The sequence below is a fragment of the Leiobunum rupestre genome, chromosome 2, assembly GCF_980474605.1.
Source record: "Leiobunum rupestre chromosome 2, qqLeiRupe1.1.hap1, whole genome shotgun sequence".
Classification (NCBI taxonomy): domain Eukaryota; kingdom Metazoa; phylum Arthropoda; class Arachnida; order Opiliones; family Sclerosomatidae; genus Leiobunum; species Leiobunum rupestre.
The window spans coordinates 29,351,821-29,376,248 of NC_143385.1; the positions used below are offsets into that span (position 1 = coordinate 29,351,821).

The 24,428-nt window shown below is 33.9% G+C and overlaps 1 protein-coding gene across 1 annotated transcript; it reads left to right on the plus strand.

The window, feature by feature from the left end:
* Positions 1–11,448: 11,448 nt before the first annotated feature.
* LOC149957288 (vascular endothelial growth factor receptor 1-like) lies at positions 11,449–24,064 on the plus strand. The gene is made up of 10 exons (XM_090166951.1): positions 11,449–11,623; positions 11,880–12,253; positions 16,450–16,684; positions 17,584–17,703; positions 18,360–18,646; positions 18,923–19,045; positions 20,692–20,762; positions 20,833–20,973; positions 23,677–23,782; positions 23,844–24,064. The coding sequence occupies exons 1-10, from the start codon at positions 11,449–11,451 to the stop codon at positions 23,988–23,990; spliced, it is 1,779 nt and encodes a 592-aa protein (XP_090023077.1). The 3' UTR covers positions 23,991–24,064.
* The last annotated feature ends 364 nt before the right edge of the window (positions 24,065–24,428 follow it).

A 24,428-nucleotide genomic window follows, 5' to 3' on the forward strand; every position in this document is an offset into this window, starting at 1 on the left:
GAGAACGTACCTTGCGTGTCTTTTATTACTGGTATATCTATATTGAGTCTATTAGTCATCCCTTCAGTAAACTTCTCTTGCGTATATTGTTGCCCAAAATTATCTTTTTAAAGTATGTGGTTTTCAACAATTAAAGACAGCGAATCCTGAGTCACCGTTAATCCTTGTTTATCAACCACTGGTGCGTCATTTAGCCCTTCAGTAAAATTATTTTGAGCTTTTGGTGATCCTGAAGCAACATTTTCTGCGCGTTGTGGTCCAATATAGGGAACGTACCTTGTGTGTCTTTTATTGCTGGTATATCAATATTGAGTCCATTAGTCATCCCTCCAGTAAACTTATCATGAACTTTGTTGTCAAATTGTTCTGTGTCACTTATCGCTTCAGAAACCATAGCTGTAGTTTCTAGAGGAATAGATTTCCCTTTGCATACCAAGTTTTTCTCTTCTACAAAATCTGTAGCTTCATAATCTTGTGGAAAACATGAAACCATTGGTTTATTTTGTGTTTTTACCCACATTTCAACTCGATCATTTGCGCTTGACAGTGAATATTCTGTGTCTTTTGAAAATAGTGTAGATACAGCAAACAAGTCTTCTGTCTTTTTCTTTTTAAGTGGTGGTTCAATGGGTTTTGGTTTTATATTTTTATCTTTTCTCACTTTTAATTTAAACTGTGGTAATTTACGAACATGATTAAATTGATTATGACTAGAAATATCTTGTTGAGATTTAGGAGCACTGTAAGTGTGATCTTCATATTTCAGGCTTTTTTTAACAGGTGTTGAAAGTTGCATTTTTTCGCCCTCTCAGAGCTTCAAATAAAAACAAATATGAAAATGTATCATTATACTATAAACATACTCAAATTAATCGAAAAACACTTACGAAATATTTGGTTTAGTGTGTTCAGTTATGTTTTTCCTTAAAGCTTCTTTAAGTTTACGTTTTCCTCTAGTAAGCGACATAATAATACTAAATGGTATTATATTAACACTGTAATATCATACTTAAGAAGATAATAATTAATTAAAGAAACACAAGGTCGAGAAACTACGAGCAATAAATAATAAACGTCGTCTATTTCTGCCTGTGTAGCAGACTAAACCTATCCAGAACAGCAGTGCCAGAAAGAAGCCTAGAAAAAAATCATATCAAAAACCGAATATCTCTAAGCCAATAGCACGTTTTACCATGGTTTTTTGATTAACCAGGGTAAAACCCATAAAATGAACTTAAGGGGATTTAAAAAAAACTCAAATGTTGAAAACTTTTAGTGTTTATTTTTAATGATTTTATTTATTTTTTATTTTTTTTTTACTTTTAAACACTGAGAGAAAAAACTGTAGAATTTACAGAAATATTTTACAGCACCCGTTCTGTATTTTTTTAATACAGTACTGTACTGTTTAAATTACTATATTCAAGAAATATTTACAGTATAAAAACAGGAGGTTTTTAGGTATTTAAAATACAGGGGCTTCATGTAGTATTTATCGTTGAATTGTAATATCTACATACATTTTCAGTACATATTACTATTTGTTTATAGTAAAAATTAGAGGTTTGTTTCAGATATTTGTAATAAAGGACAGCCATGTATTTTCTATGGTAGAAATGTTATATATGTACATATTTGCTCAATACATATTACTATGTATTTACAGTAAAAAATTAAGACGTTTTAATGTATTTAAAATACAGGTAGTGCCTGTAGTTATTGTGGTCGAAGTTGAATTGCTACCAAACAGTAATAATCCATAAAAATGCATTATTTGTTGTAAATCAACTAATATGAAGATAATATTTTTAGTGACATCTCGTAAAAGCACCAATGGAGTCATATTTTTAATTACCCATCAAATTAAAACAAATAAATGTTTATACATTTAAATGCAAATTCATCGCGTTAGTGTTTGTGGTTTGAACTAAGTTTAAAACGTGTCTGGATTCCGAGCCAAGGAGTTGCATTACTATGTTGTGCACGTATTTATGTCTCTAGCTTTGGGCTCTAGTTCTGCTGGAGCTCTTTGGTATATATTAGGCAAATTTGTTGAATATTTTTTACAATTAAAGTACCTTATTGGTTAAAAATTAATTACGGAAATGTTTAGTGTACATAAACTTATTTTAGAAAAGGGTAGTAAGAACAAATCAAATATATAACATTTAATATAATATATAAAATTTACAGGTGTGTTAGAAATTTCAATTATTATTTAAGTTGTATACAATACAATGATTCTGGTTGAAAATATTACTATCAGCTATTTGTATAAATTACAGGAATCTCAAGTAAAAGATATTTACGAAACTTTCTGTAAAAAATACAGAACATTCCTGGCTACTGTGCGTCCAGGAGTTCCATGTAATTTCTACCCAATATTTTTCTCTCAGTGAAGGTTAAGTATTGAGTAAAAGAATCTAAAAATTAAAAAAAATTAAAATTAAAAATTGACTTTAGTAGGTTTTACCATGGGACCGCCGCAGAGTTCTTAAGTTTCGCCTTTCCATATAATCGGGTTTAGTTTAACGTGAAAAGGAAGTGCAGATAACTGTTGGCTCAGTTGTCAACATTCTTCTAAGCAATTAAACATGGCCACCTGAATTAATGGCATCAAAAAGTTCGACGGTGGTGCCCTGGGTGCTAAGCTTATAGTGTCGTATGTTTTTACTCTCGATGACGAAACAAACAACTTTATGAAGTTAGAGAAGCAAACCTTCAAACTATGGTCGAATAATATGTTTTATCCACTGAGATTCTGACTCGATATATGGTGTTAAATTATCATATCTCATTCTAGCGGCCAGACGAAGCATTCGCGCTCCCTGTGACGCATTCTGGATTGGGAACAAAGAAAGCCTAGAATTCTTCTCCCCAAACTATCCAAAGGCTTATCCCGGACCTATATCTTGCTCTTTAACTCTAATAGGTGAGTTTGTCGACATGCATCTTTAAAATTTTCTATCGCTTCGTTCTAGCGAATGTATTAAATGGTTTTGAGTAGTTAAAAGCTAACTTTAACTAATATTTAACGCTTAACGTTTTGTCAACGGATTTAAAAAGCATTTGGTTTTCCTTTCAGCTCCATTGAACCATATAATTCGATTACATTTTTCGGAGTTTCTTTTGGAGGACAGCGAAGATTGTTGTTCTGACAAACTGGAAATTTACCTTGAATCTGAGCATAAAGGTGAACTTCCGTACAAATACTGTGGCTCAGATAATCCAGGCTACGTGTATTCAAATGGGTCCGTGTTACGATTGAGATTTTCAGCAGATCAAAATAATCATTTTTCGGGCTTCAAAGCGAAATATTCTTATCTCGACAAAACTAAAGGTAAGCTGTTGGCTATTTCGAAGGACCGTTTATTTTTGAAGCATTTTTATTTAGAGTGTGGGAAATCTTTAATTAAATGTAACATCAAAGTGTTGTGAAAAGTTGTTAGTAAAAGAAAGATTATGTCACGCAATGTTTTTATAAACACCATTAATTCCTTTGTAAGGAAATATTTAGCACGTGAACGTATTGCTAAGAGGAACTTTCGATTCCACAAGTTTGAATTCCATACGTCATAGGTCGTTGTATTATTATTAAAGTCAATGTCATATCAAAGAAGTATTCTGAAAAACGTTTTAAATGTAACGAGATTATCCATTTACCATGCGAAGAGGTTGTGACGAAATAATTAATACATTCATATATATGATAGTGCAGTTAGCTTTGGGTCTAGGCCAACTTGTTTACTTCAATGGAAAACGTCGCCAGCCTAGTGGTCGTCACTTGGACTTTCCCAATTCTTTAATCCCCATTGGAAATACTTTCAGCGAAGAATCTCGAAGTATAGGCTTTCTTGGGTACAAGTGTACCCTATTGTATTATTAGGCATATTATAAAACTCGCGTGTTTAGCCGAAAACTTTCCACGTGCCCATACGTACGTGGTTGAACATATTGAAAAGACTGTAAAAACCAGTGACGTATTAACTATAATTAGAGAACGGTTGAAAACAGTTATGGACCGCGTTCCCAAATAAGTAACGTGGTCGGATTATTAGTACGGACGTGTGTTCGCGACCTCAGTGCCAACATGCCGTAAAGCTACCCGATCCTGTGCCGCATTCGCTACGTGTCATCACAACCTCGGAACTGCAGAGATGGGATCACGAGCCCTAAGTAATATTCATTAAGTCAAACCCACCCGCAAAGAGAAGCGCGGATTCGTTCCACTAAGGTGCCTAATAGTCTCACTAACGAGGAGTGTACCCGAGGTGTAAATCACCGATTTTGATGAAACTCGGGGGTATGTAGACCTGCATGTAACTTGAAAAACCTGCGAGGGAAAAGTTGCGATGGACTTTCGTTTTGCCATGGTAACCGAAAACGTTTTTGACTACATGATCTTTAAATTTTTCCATTGAAAATAGCATGGGAATCTCAAGGATTTTAACGGTCCCCCCTGGGAAATGTTTTAAAAAATGTCAAATTTTGATAATTTCAAAAACGTTAAAAATACATTAAAATTGATTTTAATTATTAGATTTCATCAAGTTTAAATGCAATTTGGTCAAGCTGATCAAAATGAGTAAAAAATTACCAAATTGAGAAAAATGGAAAAAAAATAGAAAAATGATAAATAAATTGAAAAATATAAAACAATTATGTAAAACAGCAACAATTTTCAAAATTTAAAATTTATCAATTTTGATCGGTAATTAAAATATTTTAACAAAATTTATTAAATATTATAAAAATATATTAAACTTGATTATTTATTTAAATCAGGTAAAAATTATAAATTTAATTTATTTGAAAAAATCTTGGCATATCTTGATAATTATGTTAGTAATATTGAGTAAAAATATTTATGAATTTAATATATTTGACGAAATCATAATGAACTTGGATAAACTTGATCAGAATGGGTAAAATTTATTCAAAATGTAATTTGAAAAAGAAAAGGAAATAGATAAAAAGAGTTATAATAATAAAGAAATATCAAAATGTATTTTAAACTTTTTTTTTATATGATAAAATCGGTCAAATTTTACCAAATTTAAACCGGTTTTTAAAGTTTTGATCAAAATTGATCATAATAAGGTTAAAAATTAATAAAATTTGAAAAATATTAGTAAAAATATAATTATAGGGCAAATATTGAAAAGGTTTTGAAAAATAATAATATTTTAAAAATTGATAAAATAGGTTAAATCTGATCTATTTTGATAATTTTAAATTTTCTTATCAAATTTGATAACATTTATTAAACTTGAATAATTTCTTAATATTAATAAAAAATATTTATGAATTTAATATATTTAGATTGACTTTTTCTTGATTCCTTAGTATTTTTATTAAATTGTTACTTAGTTGGGTAATTATTATATATTTTTCTATTGGTTATTTTTCTTGTTTGTTGATAATGTGTGGGATAATTCATGTGTACGATTTTTATTTGCATTGATTTTTATCGGCTTCGTTTGGTTGTCGTCCTGAGCCCACGCAGTTTTTATTAGTGCTTTCACTTATAGTTTTGGTTTTCGCTTTAACTTTTGTTTTTCCATATAAATTTGAATGTTTAAGACCTATAATACAACGGGTTGGTTTTTCTCAATAAAATAGTTTCTTGCACGGATATTTTACGTTTCGTGAGCGTTCTAATTTTTTATTTCTCATTTCGTTGCTTTGGTAATTTAATATCGTTTTGGGTCTAAAGTTGGTTTTTGTGTTCTATTGATATTGGAAATTAGTTTAATGCAATATCATTTGTAAAATTTATAATTAAAATAAAAAATAATCTACTGGGCGTATTCTTCCGAGGAGAGGTATTTTTGGCTGGCCAACTTGTTTCATTTTAACTCATTCTGATTTACTTTATCCTAAACCAATTTAAAGAAATTAAAAAACTTACTAATAACTCGTACCAATAGATCTTCGAGTAATAAACTAAATTAAAAATAAATAAAATAGCCAGAAATTCCAACGGTAGACCGGTTTCGTTCTTTTTGGAACTCATCAGTACCGTGCGGGAAATCTGGCTGGCTGCTGTCAAATCTAAAGGAGAAACTAAGCCTAAACATTAAAAATTTCAAAACGCGTTGCATATAGCAACGGAAAGCCGAAAAGGGGGGAGTGTGGTGTAGAATAATATAAACGATAAGTTAAGTTAGAAGAAACCACATATGGACTGTGAGAAGGATGATAAAATACGCGAAAAAGTAGATTAGTCCATAATTAAAAGGGATAATAAAGCTAAATCCTAAACAAATTTAAAGAAATTAAAAAACTTACTAATAACTCGTACCAATAGGTCTTCGATTTTATCATTTTCTAATTTTACTCAATTTGGTAATTTTTTACTCATTTTGATCAAATTAATAAAATGGCATTTAAACTTGATGAAAAATGACGAAATATAGTTATAAAAATCAATTTTAATGTATATTTAACGTTTTTGAAATTTTAAAGTGTCACAGAAAAATATCAAAACCATATTGTGAAAAACGTTTTCGGTTGCCATGGTAAAACGAAATCCCGTCGCAACCTTTCCCTTACAGGTTTTTCAAGTTTCATGCAGGTGTACATTATACCCGAGTTTGAACGAAATCGGTGATTATCACCTCGGGTCGTCTCCTTGTAAGTTTGACTTGGGACGCTGATCTCTTTCCCAGTACGGGCTTTTGGTTTGGACCCAGGGGTGAATATTTCTTGAGTTTTCATATCCTAATTTTATTACCTGCACTCCTTACCGTTATTTTAAACTGCAAAAACGATGCATATTGCTTTCACATGAATAAATAGTTTTTTATAACTTAGAATTAAAATTTAATATTGGTAAAGTATTAACTTCAGATATTCGCGAAAAACAAATCGACCGCAAAAATGAGACTTGACCTTTTATTGTGTTTCCCGGTAAGAACACCGATAGAATACACTTAGTCACTCAACTCCCGGAACTCAGTGGCGGCGGAATAGGGGGTACAGGGGTACATTGTACCCCTCCAGATTTCAAGTTTTGAAATATCCAAAATGACTTCCTGAATTAAAATTTTGAGTAGTTCTAACTGTGGCAAATTAACCAACAAAACCGGCTCTAAATTAATTAATAATAATAATAATTAATAATAATAATAATTAATAATAATAATTAATTAATAATAATAATTAATTATAAATAATAATTAATTAATGATAATAATTAATTAATAACAATAATTAATTAATAATAATAATTAGAAAATTAAACTTCTTAAATAATAATTAAGCCACTGTTTTGAAAATACAGTTTCTAAAAAGGTCAAATTCCGGAGTGTTGGTGCTAAATCAATTCCCAACTTATTTCATGTAATTCTTTTGTTTGTACATAATAATGTTGGTACGCGGCAGATCCAATATAATAAGGGCTAGTTTTCACAAGGCCAAAAATGCCCTGACGGTTAGCTTTGACGCAAAAAATCACCTCGCGTTTCTGTCCAAATGAAATCCAGCCTTAAAAGTCAAACTGTTTGGAAAATGCAATTTGTTTATTTTTAAAACTTACACGCTTATTGTTTTATGAACTCATCGTCCAAATAATACATTTTTCTTTCAATCAGAAAACATTCTTGAAGAACAATGTCGTAGCTTCAGTGTAGGCAATCCAGAAAATAAAGAAATTTATTCACCGAACTACCCCAGCCAATTTACTGCTATCGAGTGTCATGTGATTTTAACTGGTAATGGTAAAATTAATCTAATTCCAATCAAGGTCATAGAATAAGATAGACTGGGGCTGCATATATGTATTATTTTTTTAGGGTATCCCTCGAGAAAGATCATACTTTATTATCAAATTTATCTATTTCCTAATAATATCCAACCAATATGTGTTATCAGTTTCGTAAGATATATCTTACAACTCAATAAAAAAAATATTACGTATTGTAAGGTTTAATATGGTGCATTGGAATTTGAAATCAGAAGCTAATTTTGGAAAAACATTTTGAAGAAGAGGTGAACCCGGTTCGATCCCAGCTTGTAGCCAGGGTGAAAACTCGGAACTACTCCCGCGTTGAGTTTGCGAGTTTTTACCCCAAGGATTAAAAGCATTTACCCCAACTTCTTCAGCTTACTTTATTTATATTAACTTGTGAGGTTAACGGTAATAGTTAATTCGGGGAGTTTTTGGCTCACGTGGCATGAAGGGACGACTCAATATAACCTATCGTAGTAAGTGTTACAGCTTTCGCCGTTTTACATTCGAACTGAAGGAAACAGCACAAAATGTCGCTGTTTAACCTATATTTATAAAAATCAATGAGGTTTTTATGGTATTAGACAATGCTATATTCCCTAAAGCTAGGTAGTCTAGACCTTTCTATTTTAAATTTCCATTTGAAATTTATCGTACCACAGTTTTCAAAATATGAAAGACGTTAATGGTTAAGATCATATTTTGGGGCTACTAACATGTTTTCAGGAGCTTTCTTGGGGAATATTTTTTAATTTCGAAGCTAGTAATTTAGCAATTGGTAAAATAAATCAAACTCCTTGTATGTTTTCCAGCTTTTGTCAAGAGGAACATGTTAAAACGTTTGCCTCAAATATCGAATCCTATTTACGAATTTATGGTATTAGTGTGGAAAAAAACTTTTTGTGAGAGGAACACGATTTCCATGAGTACTAAATTGAACGCCCAACATTTAGAGGAAAATAAGCTTTTCTAGGGAAACAAGTGCGGTATCTCGGCATATAAGCCTTCTGGGCGAATATAAAACTTTAATAACGACAAAACAATTTCAAAAGTTAAATCATTTAAATAGAAGATCGAGACGCGAGACTTAAACACGCGACGACAAAGATGCTTTAAATTACTAGAACAGGACTGTCATAAAAGGGGAAAGTTTACAACACGTTTGATGAAGAATTCAAAAATCACCAAGAGACAAAATGGTTGCCTTTTTTTAGGTAATAAGTATCGCCACATATTGACTGAGTTTTAAATTTTAATATTTATAATAAAGAGCGATACTTATACCCAAGAAACCGCTGAGGTCAACTAGAAACGTTTTACACTATTAAATCGGGTGGCCGGCTTACAACGCGTAGGAGGGTGATGACGTGCGCTTAATGCCTCTAAACCTTACTATTACCGTCAACCTCAAAACGTTTTTAAGGAAAGGGGAAAAACTATTTCTCAGTAGCTAGAGAACTTGCAAATTAAACGCAGATTGAGTAGCTCCGAGTGTGCGCCCAGTCGCACTAGCAGGAATCCCACTTGGATACTCTTGCTCAGAGGCGTAATTGCTAAGCACTCCGCCACCCCATCTATTCAATTTCCCGAAATTTCTTTATTTTATTAAAAATTACGTGGTTTTCGCCATAAATTTTAGTTTTTAACGGGCTATAGGGTGATCTAACTGGTGAAAGCTTGACCGTTTCCCTTTAAGCTTATTTTATGAGTATGACGTTTATTTACTGTAGAATACTTTTCTTTTTTATCAAAGCGCCAAACGAACACTACGTTGAGTTACGGTTTGGAAATATAACGTGTAAATTCCTTACTCGTATACAAATATATGATGGAAAAAACATCACGGACAATCTTCTTACTTCACATGATGATTGTTATTTTCAAAATAAAACATATTTCACTTCAACCGGAAGATATCTTCATTTGAAATTACATGGTGCGAAGGATTTCCCAGCCTTCAAAGCAAAGTACCAATTCTTAAAATTAGGTAAGCACACGCTTCTTACTGTCGATTTCCAAGTAATTCCGCGAAAGACGTCTTGTGAATGCATCATGCGCAAGAGAACATATTCCGCGATAAAATAGAGCTCTTGAATCAAGACAAATAATGTTAAGTTGTTTAAAATTTACTTCCGTGATCTAAATAAGCTTAACCCAATTGTGGCAATATTAAGCAAAAAAAAAGAGTAATTCACTTTTTAGAAATTAAATTTTTGATTATGATTTAAGTCAATTAAGTATTTTATGGTCCTATTTAATAGCTTTATCGAAAATAATTAATTTACGGAATATTTATTGAATAATTTTAGATACAAGAATGAAAGAAGGATTCAGCTGCTTTCAAATTAAGGCCTTGAACCCACAGAAACACCAATTATTTTCACCCCAGTTACTAAAAAAACACTATTGGTATGCACGGTGCAATTTTATTTTAACTGGTAAGTTAAAACAAAATCATTTTCGCCGTATATGCTCTGTTTACACGTAATGCGAATCAACGTTAATAACAAAAATGTATTACCATTATCAAAAGTGACATGAGACCCAAAAGTGTGTCAGTATAATGTTTAATGAGAGCTTGTCGCGAAGTAAAAAGAGGGAGTTGAAAATACGTCATCAAAATTTGAAATTTCCTCCACTTCAGCGCCACCGGGTGAGGCGTTTTAGAACGTATGTCTACGGGAGAATAAATCGAAGAGATAAAATCGCGCTAGACCATAGACTAAATATAACGCTGCTAGTACTATTCCAACTAGTAGGTTATGTAGTATATTGTGAGACTATAGCTCTCAGTAAATATTTTAAAGGGCGCAAAGGTAGAGTTGACACACTTTTGGGTCTTATGTCGCTTTAGAATGATTTTGGAGAAACCTTAAAAGCTATTATTAGGGAACTTTGAATTTAAGAAAGATAAATAATTTTTTGGCGTGATATATCTTAAAAAACAAAAATTAACATTTTATAACCATATTTTGTTTGATGTTGTTTGACATTAGTATCTAAACGGTACCCTCATTAGTGTACGTTTGGAAAAGTTCAACCTTTACGACTTTGACTGCGATCACGATTTATCATCATCTACAACGTCATTATAATCGTTTTTAGAAACATCATAATCTTTAACATCATCTTCACTATAATGATCAATATAATAATCCTCATTCTAATCATCATCACCACCAACATAATCATTATATTTATAATTATAATCATCATAATTATCATCATTATCATCATCACTATAATGATCAATAGAATCATCCTCATTATCATCATCATCACCAACATAATCATTATATTTATGATTATAATCATCATAATTGTATCATTATCATCATCACCTGCATCAAAATCATTTTAAATATCAATATAATCATCATCACCATCATTATCATTATAATTGTCTGTTTTTTTAATAAATACTTAACATTAATTGGAAATTTTAATTCTGTAATTTCCTAATTTCAGTCTATTTCACATTAAAAAATGGCTTGAGGCAACTTTTTATCTTAAAATGATTTGGTCTTCGTCACGGATTCAATTATGGTTTCATGTTATAACAACATGTTTGATTCGTTCTTCCTGTTGTTTGAGAGAAACATGTTAACACTTTTTTAATTTTTACCCAAATTGTAGCTCCACCAAATCATTACATTATAGTGAAAATTGAAAATTTGGTAATTGATACTTGTCAAGTTAGTTGCTTATGTGGCTCTATGAAATTTTGGTTTTCTCAACGTCTCAATGTTGGAAACAATGAAAATACCATTTGTCAAAGTGAAGATTCGTTCTATGTAAAGTCGAAAGGAAGGCATCTTCGTTTGTTTTACAAGTCGAAAAGTCGTTGGAGTTTCAAAGGTTTCCAAATGAAATTTGCTTTCAAAGAAATTGGTAAGAATTAATTTTTAAAACAATTGTGTAGAAACGGACTAGTTGAAGAATTGTTGCGCCATCGGGTTGCCATAGCTTTGACTGTACTAAAAAGAGTACGCATTCTCTGTACTACCGAGGGGTTAAATTTCTAAACTCACTGCACATAATTTAAAGAAATTTAGCGAATTATCTTTTAACAGTAATGGTATTAAGTTGGTGCCGTCTTCTAGGGTATAATATCTTGATCAACACTTACATTTATCAATAATTTTAGATAGGGAACAAACCTTTAGAATTGCATCAATTACCGAAAAAGATGTCCAACTGAAATGCCACTACCAGTTAGGAATCCTGACTCCCAATATCACTTGGTTCAAAGACAACGTAGAGTTGCGGGAATCGAATGGAACTAAGATAACAGAGTTCGGGGAAAATGTTCGCATCCTTCCATCTCAACGAGATCGGGAAGGAGAATACAAGTGCCTAGTTACGGATGAAGAAGGCACCTTTGAGAAAATATTTTATGTCGGAGTGGAAAAGCTGGAGCCGGTGAATGGCAACTGGGAAATCATCACTATAACGTGTTCAGTAGTCGCTGTGGTTTTATGTAGTGCAGGGATCGCTGCATTTCTCGTACGCAAGAAAAAGGTAACGAAATACCAACGATTAATTTAGTTTCTGCTTTTTTAATTTAATAAAAATTAAATAATTCCGTGGTCTTACAGACAGAGGCACAACCTTTTACTTTATCTTACCCCACAAATTACCTAAAGCATTGTTAGAAAAAGTCTTATTTTACCAGAGAAAGCTGCACTGAGCATAAATTGGTATTTAGGAGGAGAGTTTTCAGGAGGTTTTAACTCTGTTGTTTGAAAAATCAAGGTGTTTCATCTCTTCTGTACCTTGTGTTCGAAAATTAATACTGTTATATCTAAGGCCTTTGGCCGCCGCGTTTTCGAAGCTCGTTCGGAAAAACGTCTAAAATTTAAACTGTGGCGTTGCCCTTTAAGCTTTTATCGATTTATAACGGATCGTTTATATACCGATCAGTGAATTTTAAACTCAAACAATGTCCCATGCCATCTCACCTCACTTGTAGAGGAAATTAGAGCTCTGAGATTCCAATATAGTCCGGTTTTTTAATATCACGGTAAAAAACACTACTTTTACCGAGCTACTTTATAATCACTTGAAGGTCATGGAAGGTTGAAATAACCGTTTTTACGTTTAAATTCCATTATAATTAAAAAATTAAATATAACCATGACTAATTTCAAAAATAGCAGTGGCAAAGTTAAAGGTTTCGCCGCCCATGTAAGCTTGCTGTCGGGTAGGGTAAGGTGGCTTTAAGTACACCGCGAGTACTACAGAATTACTTGAATCCTCGTGGGGAAAGAGCCCACGAGGATGAGTTTGAGGGGCCCGCTACTCTAAGGGCTCATCACCAATTACGCGTACTCAACACTCATAAAGGTACACACTCTAAAGATTACGCATAATCTCATAAGTAGAGTCAAAGGTACGAGCTTGTTTATCGATTACGCGAAGGAACTAGACCTTCGTACCGCCCTAAGATTCGCCAGTAGCCCCCATTACCAGGAAGAAGTGCTCGTGACTTTTAAATTTGAACAGGGGCCAAGAATTTCTGTGAAAACGCCGCAGTCATTTGTGTGATATCACTCCCATCACGTTTAACATTTTCTTCTCGGGTTGAACCAATTCGGTCTGTTAAAAGGCCAGGCCCACCAGTCCGGGTTGACCTAAGCCCAAAATGAATCAGATAACATTTAAAAATCATATACCAGACCCACAGAAAAGCGTTGCCCGACGCGGTAATTTTTTGGACGCTCTTATCAATAAATCCACATTACCATAGAAAACAATTTGATATGAAATAAGTCGCTCGGGGTGGGCTATAACACTTGCTATAAGAAAATGAAAAGATAAGGCCCATTTCTGTGTAATTGGTAAAACAAATATGCAGTCGCTTTAAATAACCTTTTAATTATAAAATTTTAACCCAGCTCAAACAATTAGAAAAGTGACTCTGAGCTTTAAATTTTCAACAATTTAAAATACCTAACACATCAAATACGAAACCAGTAGCGTCTGCAGTGTTGGTGACACGCGGTAAATCAAATGGTAGCACCCCCTGAACCTCCTTTGATGCGAGAATCATCGTTTCTAAGGCTGGGTATTAGCCTAGCGTGTTATTATTATAATGGTTATTATTCTACCACATCTGCTCAAGGTATTTTGTATCCGTTACCACCCGGGGTATTTTCTATATTCTGCTACTTCTGCCCGGGGTATTTTCTATATTCTGCTACTTCTGCCCGGGGTATTTTCTATATTCTGCTTCTTCTGCCCGGGGTATTTTCTATATTCTGCTACTTCTGCCCGGGGTATTTTCTATATTCTGCTACTTCTGCCCGGGGTATTTTCTATATTCTGCTACTTCTGTCCGGGGTATTTTCTATATTCTGCTACTTCTGTCCGGGGTATTTTCTATATTCTGCTACTTCTGCCCGGGGTATTTTCTATATTCTGCTACTTCTGTCCGGGGTATTTTCTATATTCTGCTACTTCTGTCCGGGGTATTTTCTATATTCTGCTACTTCTGTCCGGGGTATTTTCTATATTCTGCTACTTCAGCCCGGAGTATTATGTGCAATGTACCGCTTTCGCCAAGAGAAATTTGTATAATCTACCTCTCACTGGGGTATCCGCTTCAGTCCGGGGAATTATGAATATTTTACTGCTTAAGCCGGGGTAATTTGTTTATTCTACCACTTTTGCCCGGGGTATTTTTTATATTCTACAGCTTCAGCCCGGGATATTTTGTATATTCTTCCGCGTATTTTTTATAATTTATAAATTCTGTGCGGGTTATTTTGTTTATTTTACCGTTTCTGCCAAGATTAGTTTGTATATTCTACCGCTCCTACCCAGAATATTTTGTATATTATACCGCTTCTGCTTTGAGTATTATGTATATTCTACAGCTTCTGTCCGGGGTATTATGTTTTTTTTACCGCTTTGGCTCCGAGTATTATATATATTTTACCGCTTCTGCTCAGAATATTGGTATATTCTACCGCTCCTACCCAGAATATTTTGTATATTATACCGCTTCTGCTTTGAGTATTTTGTATATTCTACAGCTCCTACCCTGGGTATTATGTTTATTTTACCACTTCTGCCAGGGTTTTTTTTAATTCTACCGCCTTTGTGCGTAAAATTTTCCTTGTTGTTACTAAATAACAATTAAGAAGCCAGAAAATTGTACCCTTTGCAGCTTGACTGCTACAGGATACAGCTTTTTCTAGGTGGATTTTTGTCGTTTTCTCATTTTCACACTATTTGTTTATTGTTTTCTTTAATCTTTTTAGCAAAAGAAAACCATATTTTGTGTGAGTATAAATAGGTTCCTTGCAATCTTCTGGTTCCTTTTGGGACTACAATATACGCCTGTACCTCAACCGTTCCACCAATACTGCAAATAATTCAATATGGCTGAGCATCTATGTGCCTAGATATGGAATCGTAAAATGACAATAAGACGTATACCGTAGATATTTGGTAACCCTCAGCACTCGTTCCATCCCAAAAGTCAATAATTAGTAGAAGCTGGAGAGTAGTTACCCATTACATCCAAAACACAAACACGCTTATCATTCAAGAAAACGATACGAGCAAACACAGTACACACCAATGGATATCGTACGAAACGAAAAAAGTTTTTCTGTATTTCCAAATTTTCGTATTAGCCTAGACAGACCGACAGATATATACGGTGATGGTGATACCCCTCCGAGGTTATAGTCCCCTCGGAGAGGTAAAAACTGCAAACGTGGTGATTGCACTTTGCCCCAAAACTGTGAACGCGTTTGCAGCCCAGACAGACAGACTGATAGATACGTTGATGGTGATACCCCTCCGAGGTTATAGTCCCCTCGGAGAGGTAAAAACTGCAAACGCGGTGATTGCACTTGCCCCAAAACTGTGAACGCGTTTGCAGCCCAGACAGACAGACTGATAGATACGTTGATGGTGATACCCCTCCGAGGTTATAGTCCCCTCAAAGAGGTAAAAACTGCAAACGCGGTGATTGCACTTTGCCCCAAAACTGTGAACGCGTTTGCAGCCCAGACAGACAGACTGATAGATACGTTGATGGTGATACCCCTCCGAGGTTATAGTCCCCTCGGAGAGGTAAAAACTGCAAACGCGGTGATTGCACTTTGCCCCAAAACTGTGAACGCGTTTGCAGCCCAGACAGACAGACTGATAGATACGTTGATGGTGATACCCCTCCGAGGTTATAGTCCCCTCGGAGAGGTAAAAACTGCAAACGCGGTGATTGCACTTTGCCCCAAAACTGTGAACGCGTTTGCAGCCCAGACAGACAGACTGATAGATACGTTGATGGTGATACACCTCCGAGGTTATAGTCCCCTCGGAGAGGTAAAAACTGCAAACGCGGTGATTGCACTTTGCAACAAAACTGTGAACGCGTTTGCAGCCCAGACAGACAGACTGATAGATACGTTGATGGTGATACCCCTCCGAGGTTATAGTCCCCTCGGAGAGGTAAAACTGCAAACGCGGTGATTTCACTTTGCCCCGAAACTGTTTGCAGCCCAGAGAGACAGACAAACACGGTGATTGAAAAACCCCTCGGATAGGTAAATATAAGGACTTCCTTGATATATGACGCACCGCCAAACAGACTAACAAGCTTTTCCCCGAATAGCTGTTCTCTCTTAAGACTCTTATATTTGGCGAAGGGTACTTCCATCGATCCTTACCGTTAATATACATAAGTACTAGTTTTTTAATAGATACGAAAAAATCCTGAAAACATTGGAAGAAATTCCAACCAGGGTGTGCTCCCCAAGAAACCAGAGCCGCGTCATCCGGAATTGTATTTCTTCGACGACCATCTGGAATTCCCGAAATCCCGGCTCGAATTCGGTGAAATTCTGGGAGAAGGAGCATTTGGGAGAGTTGTCAAAGCCAAAGCAATAGGGATTAACAACCAACCAACTATAGATGTTGCTGTTAAGTCGTTTAAAGGTAAAATTATATTTAGAGCATCGTGAGAATTTCTAAGATATTGGTTTACAGCACCGACTGCGTGAAATTTCTGTGTTGGAGACAACGGCTATTGTCTAGACCAATTTTATATTTTGTTAAATGATTTACAATGATAAATTTTAATAAATGTATCTGTAGCTACGAAGCTACTGACACCGTTTTAAACCAGCAATTAGTTAAAACTACATTACAAAAATTATTCAAATAATGGCCGGAAAAACACGTGTCCATTTCAACAATACGTTACAATAAAATAAATAGTATTAACCGGTTACGCTCATACCAAGGGCCAAAGTATTGCCAAATTAGGGAGCCTTTACCGGGGTGTCAGGGTTCGGCCCTTTTTATCCTATATTTCGGTTATGATATCCTCGGTAAAATAATCCAACTGTTACTTCCGATTTCAGTTAAGTCAAGGCCAAAAACTGGGCTTGGGCTCAGGCTAACGGTGAGAGCTATACACTGTTGGCTCTTTAGCGGAGTTAGTTTCCAACTGTGTGGTTTAGGGTCTGCGTATAAGGCACTGTGGCTTTTTGTGTCCGCCGTTAACGGCCTTAGCTTACGGTTGTCGACTTCCATTCTTTTGAGAGCTTGGTGTCTGTTCGAAGCATTACAATTAAGGTTCGGAAGCATTCCATTGTTACGCAATCCAGATTGCAGGATAGCTTGGGCCAACGGTGCAACCATCAGCAGTATGGTTCTCCCACTTTAAACGGATGTTAGTCACGCGTTTAGTGTGTGGACGCTATCGCAGGGCATAATGATGACGGTACCAGTGATATTGGATGCTACGATATCTAACGTGCACCGTTAAAGAAATTCTGGCGCAATGTAATAAGATGTGTTTCTTATGATATATTACTTTTATTCCATTTCAGATTATACCAACCCTTTTCAAAAATCCGCTTTGTTGGGCGAGCTGCAGGTTTTAATTGAAATAGGACGGCACTTGAACATTGTGAATTTTCTCGGGGCGTTCACCACTAATTTCTCGAATGGTACTGTCATATTATCTGATATTGTGGTTTTGCATAGACGAATTTAATTCATTATAGTTATTTATCCAAAGTTGAATTTTCACTAGAATAACTCAGAACTTATCAACAACTTTTTGCCCTTCTGTAGCTTTTGTCAACGCATTTCTGTTTGTTATTGTTTTATTCCAAAAAAGACATAGGTTCGAACTCATCTTCTTGAAATCCCTAACCATGTGGAATAAATTTATATTATATAATTACCAATTTATTTGTTTTTGATAAAAGCAATAACGAATAATGAGTTCAATCACTTTAATGGATTTATACTATTTTTTTCATTTTTCGTTTTACGCTTTACGGTTTTCGGTTTTCGTAATTAATATTTCATATTTCAATTTTTATGTTCTATTTTTAATATTTCGTTTTTAAAATTTCATTTTTAATATTTCATTTTTAATATCTCATTTTTAATATTTTTTACACTTCATTTTTATATTTAATTAAAAGAATTTTTTATTTCAAAATGGTAAATCAATAAAGAAACCATTCGCAAAGCAATTGAGTTAAAGTCGCATTAATAAAAATTAAAACAAAAACCAAACGTGTGAAATATTCACCGTCTCTAGTTCGAGTTAGCAATCACTTAGTCTTAATTTTTCAAAAATTATTAATTTTAGGGGAACTATTGGTGATTGTGGAATATTGTCGGTACGGAAACCTTCGTGATTTTTTGCAAAAATTTGGAAATCTCTTCGTCAATGATTTAGACAACGAAGCTGAGAACTTGACTTACAACGTTGAAAAGGTGAACGATTCTAGAGATGGGAAAATCACCCAAACTGTGCGTGAAACTACCCCTTCTGAAATTAAAAACGACATTTACAAACAGCCAATTTCACTGAATGACTTGATCTCCTATTCTTTCCAAGTTGCAAAAGGAATGAGCTATTTGTCATCGCAAAAGGTAAAAGCGACTTTAAGCTTTAAATAAAGAAGGCTTCTTTGTATAAATAACGTTCCAGCACTTTTACATATATCTAACATATTATGCGTGTTCAATAATAAGCTTTTTAAAAACCATTTCTAGCGTTGTTAAGCTCAATGTTATAAGATTTGTTTACGCTTAATTATTTAAACCAAAATGTTCTTTCAACAGTTTTTTGTACTGCCTATACTAAATTTTGAAGCCGACAAGAAGCAAAGGTCTGTAAATTTCAACCATTTTATTTATTTTTTGTAGCTGGTTCATCGGGATTTGGCAGCTCGAAACGTCTTGTTGTCCGATTACAATATAGTAAAAATTTGCGATTTTGGTCTCTCCAAGGACATCTATAGCGACAATAATTACATCATGCAAGGAAAAGTAAGTTCCTTATTTTGTTGTTAATTTTATCATTGAGCTGCTAGACAAAATAATGTGTATTTTTTGCTTGATTAAACCAAGAGTGTATTTATTTCTACTCAGGGAGAATGAATATGTCGAGACTATCGACGGACACGTTGAGGCCCTAACCCCGTCAAGAAAAGGGGGGGGGGAGGCGGTCTTATTTTTTGAGTCCTCGCGCTCGCAGCAGCGTTATTCGCATCAAAAAACGTAATTTTTAAGAACCAATGACATTGCAGTATTATTTGATTTTATTAAAGCGGAGGAGCATACCGGGGGCCCCAACGGGTGGAATTGGAGAAACGCTAAAAATAATCTTGACATATTCATTCACCCCAGTGAATATAAATAAATACATTTAATTTAGTTTATTACTCGAAGATCTATTTGATCCGAGTTGCTCGAAGACCTATTGGTACGAGTTATTAGTAAGTTTTTTAATTTCTTCAAATTTGTTTAGGATTTAGCTTTATTATCCCTTTTAATTATGGACTAATCTACTTTTTGGCGTATTTTATCATAAATAAATACATTCTTGATTAAACTATCTTTTTTATCTGTGGATTTTAGTTAAAGGGGAATGGCCAAGCTTTTCCAAATATGGCCTTATTTCCGTATTAATAGATTAACAGGACGTTCAATATACTAACACGTACCTTTTTTGTCTTGAAAAAATAGCTTTTAGCCCAAAAGGTTGAAACGAAAAATAACGCCAGGTGTTTGGGTTTGAATTTTCGTCGCCATCTTAGGGGCTGCCACCTGCGCCCCTAACCCCGTATGAGTGATTTGCGAACTATTCTAACTTTTAAAATTGCGCCTTATAGGCTTAGGTTTCTTATAACTGGAACGCGCCGCGCGTGCAAAACAAATTTTCGCGTATTCAGCAGCGCGCGCTTTTAAGTTGTTTTTCTGTCTCGCCGACTCCTCACCAGGTGTCGCGGCGGACGCGCGCTTTTCGATTTCCCGAAATTTCTTTATTTTATTAAAAATTAACCACTTTGATGCGGTTTTCGCCATAAATTTCATATTTATTGGTTAAAGCTTGACCGTTCCCCTTTAAATAGATCATTTTAGATTACATTTTCTGGGCGCCGCCATATTAACTATCATCATCCACTAGTTGTGTTATTTTAGGATGATGTACTCCTAAATGCAGCTTCTTGTTTAATATTCCTGCGAGAGTAAGCTGTGGGAAATTAACAGAATTTGGAGTGAAAGTAAATTATTTACTTCTCGCCACCCTGCCAAATCTATCAAGAAGATACTGGTTAAGATTTGCGAAAAATAACTCTGAAAGTTTAAGGAAATTTGGGTTTGCGCTAGTTGGGCCACCTCCCTCTCTCTGCCTTGGCCAGAATTTCAAAAGACAACGGGATAAAATTTCATAGTTAGAAATTAAATTAAATTAATTATCTCTAATATATTTTTCAGAGTCAAATCTTTAAGAATTTAGAGCCAACAAAACCGGAAATAGACATTTAGTAGTGGTTTGGCTAAAGAACCAAAACGGAATGGTCTCTTATTTTAAATTTCCGTTTCTTTTCGATTTAAAAAGGGTTTATGCGGAGTACTTGTTAACTAAAATCCCTAAGCTAAGGTTTTTGTTTATTTACATGTATCAAAAGGGTTTCCTTCCGATAAAGTGGAGTGCCTTAGAGTCTTTATCAGATAAGATTTACACCGTCAAAACTGATGTGTAAGTATTGGCTGTTTAATTCTTTCTACGTTAATTTCTTTTTAAAACCGAAACACTGGAATTTATTTAGTTGGTCCTACGGGGTATTCCTCTGGGAAATCTTCTCGTTGGGGTCTGAACCGTATCCAGGGATGATACTGGACGAAGATTTTTACCAGAAACTGAAAGATGGATACCGCATGAACAAACCGGAACATGCTCCGACTGACGTGTAAGTTATTAGATTGTCTTATTAGATTGTCTTATTAGATTGTCTTATTAGATTGGCTTATTAGATTGGCTTATTAGATTGGCTTATTAGATTGGCTTATTAGATTGGCTTATTAGATTGGCTTATTAGATTGGCTTATTAGATTGGCTTATTAGATTGGCTTATTAGATTGGCTTATTAGATTGCCTTATTAGATTGCCTTATTAGATTGCCTTATTAGATTGCCTTATTAGATTGCCTTATTAGATTGCCTTATTAGATTGGCTTATTAGATTGGCTTATTAGATTGGCTTATTAGATTGGCTTATTAGATTGGCTTATTAGATTGTCTTATTAAATTGTCTTATTAAATTGGCCCATTAGATTTGCCAAATTTCAATGATCATTGTTATTATTTAAACCAATTTGAACAAAATGTGACATTTACGTCTGATTCGTTATGCTGGATGTTTGAGGAATGGGAGAGTTGATTTGACGATGGTAATTAAATTTTAATCGAAACGTGCATGGTCAACTATAAATTCAACAAAACAAATCGTCTTGCTTTAATTACATACTCAGATATAACGAAGCAAAAGTAATGTTCCCATCAAAATGTCGACCACCCAAAAGTCCCTTTTATATGATTTCGTGAAAAGTCGTAAAATATTTTTTACCAAATTGCTTTTCATTCCAAACACATTTCGATTGAGAAACCACTTTCGTTTGCACTCTGGAGGAACGAACACGTCGTAGCTAATTTGTCGCAAAGAGAGCTAAAATTAGTTTCGTAGCAATGTAAAAGAAAACTCTGGAGCACTAAAACATATTTTTAACGTAGATATATTTAAGTTACTTAACACATAAATTAATTTAGCGTCCAACTTAAGGTAAATCTTTTTAGCCGCGGAAACCCTTTTGGGTTTTACCAAATATTTACTGATACATATTTATATGCTTTTTAACTATTATTCATGAAGGCCTTTTAAATCATAATGACGCATTATTTTCGTTGGGCTCCGTTTTAAGTAAAATGTGGTTATGTATTGGAATCCCACATTTCGGAATGTTTCCTACAAACTACACTGCAAATTCGAGGGTCACTGAAAAACACATTGATAGCTTTTAAGTGTTCCATAGTGTTCTTAAAGCGTATTTTTATGAACTTGAAATGTTCTTGCACTTTATTGTATGATCTTACTGCAATCATTCGGGAACTTAAAGTCCTCAAGTGTTCTTAAAGTTGGAGATTGAAATTTTTAGTCCTTTTCGCATTTCAAGAACACATAATTTTCCCAAGTGCTCTTAATGTGTTACAGTATTAAGTGGTGAAATGTTAGGGTACTTTTAGAGTACTATAAGGAAGCTGTTAATTGAGAAAAATAATTAATCTGAAGTTTAAAGTGGTGGTTTCATTTAATTAATCTTATTTTAATTATCCCTTCCGCGTAATTATTAAATGTATTTCATTAAGTGGTTCAAAATGGTTTTTGGTTTTTGTTAATTTAGAACGGAATTAAATGTTTAATACTACTTTAAAAAAGAATTTACTACAAATTAATTTAAAAATAATAAATTTTAAACCAATTGGCAAATTTAGCTCTAAAAATTTTAATTTTAAAATTTTACAGTTTGGTCACTAAAAAGACATTATTTTTCAACACAATCTCGCCACCAGACAGTCTAGAAAGAAGAAAAAAAATTTATCCATACTGCCGCGTTGTGTCTAGAACTATCTTTTCGGAGATATACGCTTGCAGCAGAAGTTTCGAAAATTATCTAGACTGGCGCGTCACAAGATAGTCATGAAGATAGCTTGATTTTCCCTTATATCGTTTTACTCCCTTAAAAATAAATACAAATACCTCAATCGATAAGGTATTAAAAGTCGCCAGTGGTGGTGCCTTGAGTATTAGCATTGCTGATTATTATTATTATTGCTATTATTATTATTATTATTAAGGGTTCGTTTTGATGTTTTATTTGAAAAGGTAAACCTGATAGGATTAGAAATTGAGTTATACATCAATAGGTAGAAAACGTCAAACCCTCACTGATCCATAATTTTTGCGATCGGAGAACTTATATCTAACAATCAAGGGCAGCTGCTGTTTTGTGATTTAAAGATCATGGGAATCTTGCCACAGGATGTCAAATGTATCTCATTCTATTAACCTGTTATTAAGTACCTTTGCAGTTGTTATTTCATGATATTAAATAAATAAGTAACATAAAACAAGTACATTTATTAACAGAAGCCACCATTCTAATAAGAAATTTAATAGTTTAGGGTGTAGGCAAGGTATGCCATCTCATAATTTAAAAACTCGGAAAACCTGTTCATCCTACCCATGGGACCCAATAAATATTATGTAATCGAAAACCTCGGTGGGTTAGCTTTAAATTTCGTAAAAATTTCTCAGCGTATTGAAAATGAAGGGCTTAGCTATTGTAAATCCAAAAATGACCTCAAAAATCCCACTCTTAGCTGTAAAAATAAATTGCGTTTAAAGTCATCACGATGAACGTGAATCTGTAAAACATTTAAAGTGAAAAATAAGCAAGAATTCATTCCAAGAAAACCAATATTTTGATATTGTAGTTTGAATAGAAAAAAGTACAAACATTAAAATCTTTTTGGAATTGCGCAGAAAGACGATATTTATATTTGACGGAAAACGCTATGAGCAATAAATATTTGTAAATATAATTTCCGTCACTTAGGTACGAGATCATGTTGGAATGTTGGCATGAAAACGATAATGAGAGGCCAGACTTTGAAAATCTCAAAAAAGTGTTTGAAAATAAAATATCGGAACAAGTTTATAGAGTAAGTTTTTCATTTCTCTCTGAATACATTGTTGGAATAAGGTTTTCATTTTTATTTGAAGAATTATTTGACCCTGCAAGAAACATTTGATGCCAATTATATCCCAATGAACCCAGTGCTCGAACCTCCGTTGCTGCAGGAACGGAACGAAGATGATCATGACAAAGATATATTTTATATGGCAATGTCACCATCGAATGAAAAATAAATTCAGCGGTGGTTTTCCCTGGACGCGATAAAAGAGTATTGCGTTCGGTTCATCGTAAGAAATATCTTTATCTCTCTACGCAGTTGATGTTATTTACTTGAAACCAAAAACATTCCTCTATATGGTTTTCAAAATAGGACATTTTTCAATGATTAAAGAATTTAGGTTTCAACTTTTAGCTTGATTGCTTATAGTTTTACAACCAATTATTTCTGATGAGGTTTTGAATGTTTACGGTTATTTTTACTCGATAATTTGTGGTCCAATTAATCATTTTATCTGATTGGTTTACTTTTCGCTTTGTTGTTTTTTTTATTTTCGATTTTGTAACTAACCTTGCCGAGAAGTTTGTCATTATTTTAATTTTTTAAGATTAAGTAAATTGAGAAAGCCAACAATGTTATCTACTTGAAAGGTTTCTTCATAAATGTAGTTATT